The sequence below is a fragment of the Nematolebias whitei genome, chromosome 12 (genome assembly GCF_014905685.2).
Source record: "Nematolebias whitei isolate Nwh7 chromosome 12, NemWhi1, whole genome shotgun sequence".
NCBI lineage: Eukaryota > Metazoa > Chordata > Actinopteri > Cyprinodontiformes > Rivulidae > Nematolebias > Nematolebias whitei.
In genome coordinates this window covers 49,249,614-49,252,609 of record NC_056509.1, presented here as the reverse complement: position 1 = coordinate 49,252,609, position 2,996 = coordinate 49,249,614, and the positions used below count along the sequence as shown (strand labels likewise).

At 40.8% G+C, this 2,996-nt stretch overlaps 1 protein-coding gene across 1 annotated transcript in view; it reads left to right on the top strand.

The window, feature by feature from the left end:
- LOC119418701 (transcription factor IIIB 90 kDa subunit) overlaps positions 1–2,436 on the top strand; it is a gene marked incomplete in the record, with an annotated part of 19,187 nt that extends 16,751 nt beyond the window's left edge. The window contains 6 exon segments of the mRNA XM_037686036.1: positions 311–392; positions 461–513; positions 604–866; positions 945–996; positions 1,081–1,246; positions 2,033–2,436. Of these exon segments, the coding sequence (XP_037541964.1) occupies positions 311–392; positions 461–513; positions 604–866; positions 945–996; positions 1,081–1,246; positions 2,033–2,064 (648 nt within the window).
- Positions 2,437–2,996: the final 560 nt, after the last annotated feature.

The following is a 2,996-nucleotide window of genomic DNA, read 5'->3' as shown; positions in this document are numbered from 1 at the left end:
TCATGTTGCTGCTGATCTGTTTCATGTTGCTGCTGATCTGTTTCAATGTTGATGTGTTCATGCGTGCACATCTGCTCACAGACTCATGTTCATGTTTGTGCTGATGTTCAATGTTTTATGTTATGAGTGCTTAGTGTATATTTAGTTGATGTTTTTCTTAGTTCATATCTTAGATGTTATTACTGTTTTTCTTATACATTTTATTGTTGGATGTAACTGGGACCCTGTGAACATAATTTCGCTCCACCACATGTACCACATGAGGTGCGAATGACAATAAAGAAACTCTGACTCTGACTTTTGTCTGCAGTACATCCTGAATGAAAAGGAGGTTCAAGTGAAGACGGAGCTGTGGATGAAACAGAACGCAGAGTACCTGAAGGAGCAGAAAGGTGAATGGGTCATGTGACCAATCACCTGATCACATGACCGAGTCTGAACCAGTTGTTTGTGTTTACAGAGAAGGAGGAAAGGATAAACAAGGAGAAGGAGCAGGGCACCTACAAGGAGAAGGTGAGTAAACCATTGGGTCCCCCAGCCTTGAACACAGAGACTCAAACCCTGTCTTGACCTCTGACCTCTGCCTGAGCGTCTCTGCTGCAGAAGAAGAAATACAAGAAGCGTGAGCAGATTGAGGCGTCAACGGCGGGCGAGGCCATCGAGAAGATGTTAGAGAAAAAGAAGATCTCCAGTAAGATCAACTACGACGTTCTCAGAGACCTGAACGGAGTGACAGGAAGTCCCAGCACGGCGACCTCTGACCTGCCAGAGGGCACTGCCACCCGGAAACGACTCAGCCGCCGCCGCAAGAAAAGCAGCGAGGTCAATCCTGACCTTGGTGTTAATGCTTCCATCATGGGGAAGAGGTAGATCCCAACAGCGCTCAGTCGCCTCCAGCCAGGACGCCCCAGCCGTCTGTAAACTCTGTCGTGTTGGTGTTTCAGGTTCCGCCGTCTCATTTCCTCCACACCAAAGAAGAAGAAAGCACCTCCCCAGGTACACACGTCTCACATGCAGGAAGTGTAATCTGATTCCTCCTCGTCAGCACGTAATAGTAACGTGACTATCATCTGATTTCAGGTGAAAACCACCATCACCATGGAGATGAATACGACAGAAGCTGCAGCATCACCAACTCCTGATGCTGTCCCAGATACAGGCTCCGCCTCCCCAGCTGCTCCACCCCCTGCTGAGGAAGAGGAAGAGGTGGAGGAAGAGTGTGTGAGTGCTCTGCGGCTTGTAGGAGGTCAGTTTGGGCTTGTATTCTGAAAATATTCAAACGTAACAATATGATCCTTCAGCTTGTTGGTGCATTGATCGTTTTGTTGTTTCATGTTTAGCTGTTTTTTAGATTCGTTCTTTTAAAAAAACTTTTTCTCTCATTCGTTCTTCTCAACTTGTATTTTTCTCATATGATTGTTTATTGTTGTCTGTTGTCATCACTCTGAATGACACTAACCTGTAGAAATAAACGTTGAATGATGATCAGTTGATTAGTTAGAGCAGGGGTCCTCAACCACCGGGCTGCGGACCAGTACCGGTCCGTGGGTCAATTGGTACTGGGCCGCACAGAATCTGGTTTGTGTATGTATATATATATATATATATATATATATCTAAATATATATATTTATTTATATAAATTTATATATATTCATTTATTTATATATATAAATATATTTATATATATAAATATATTTATATATATATATAAATTTATATATATATATATATATATACATAAATTTATATATATAAATATATGTATATATATATATATAAATTTATATATATATATATAAATTTATATATATATAAATTTATATATATAAATTTATATATATCTATATATATATATACATAAATTTATATATTTATATATACATATATTTATATATATATATATATGTATTTATATATATTTATGTAGTCTGACATTAAACCGGTCCGTGGCACAAAAAATGTTGGTGACCACTGAGTTAGACCGTCTGTTGTTGGAGGCTTCACTGACTGACTGCTCTTTATTTTACAGATTACGGTTGTGAGGAGGAGGAAGTGTTTTAGCTCCACCCCCTGACCTTTGAACCCTGTGAATAAACTCCACCCAGGCTGAAGATCCAATCCAGGCGATCAATTTCAGATCAATAATTGAATCAATGACCAAGTTTCAGGACACGTCAGTGTTTTTACTGATCACTGATAGAGGAACTGATCAGAGTTCCTCATGTTGGATGATATTTGTGTGTGTGCGTGCATGCGTGAGTGTGTGTAAAACTTAATATGAACGTACAGAAGCCCAGCAGGTTCAAAACCAGATGAAGTCCTTTAGTTGTGCTGGGCGTCCAGAGTCCTGATCAGTTTGTTACTGACCAAACAGCCGAGCCAGAGAGTGTGTGTTCACGTGCACGAGTGTTTGTTTCTTCTCTTCTTTGTTGTATTTTAATGATTCTTTGTTTCAAATGTACAAACAAGCAATAATGAGGTAAACAACAACATTCCTTTAATAAACAAACTCTGAAAAACTCAGTTTAGTGTTGAGTGTGTGCAGAACAGATTGAAATCACTTCCTGTTCCAGGAAGCAGACTCAACGTTTCCTGGAGTTTTGAGGAGGTCCGGTTCAGAAATGTGAAGAAGTGTTGAGTGTTTGGATAAAAGCAGCTGTGCTGCCAGACCGTGGAGTTAGAGTCCTGAAAGAAGCTGCATGCTGATGAACTTATGCTACAGTGCTACATCATCTCACCATCAGTGTGGCTGTGAAACGTCCTGAGAACCTGAAGCTGACCTCAGGATCAACACGGTGACCAAGTCATAACCTGCAGCCGTTGTCAAGATGGACTGGAAGCTCAGTCCTCATCTGCTTCTACAGGTGTGCTCCAGCACAGAGCAGATGAACACTTGGCTGTTCCCTGGACAACAATCTTCAAGGTCCCCATCATCACGACCCAGAATCATCAGCATTAAATGAACGTATTGTAAAGTGAGTATACTGAATAAC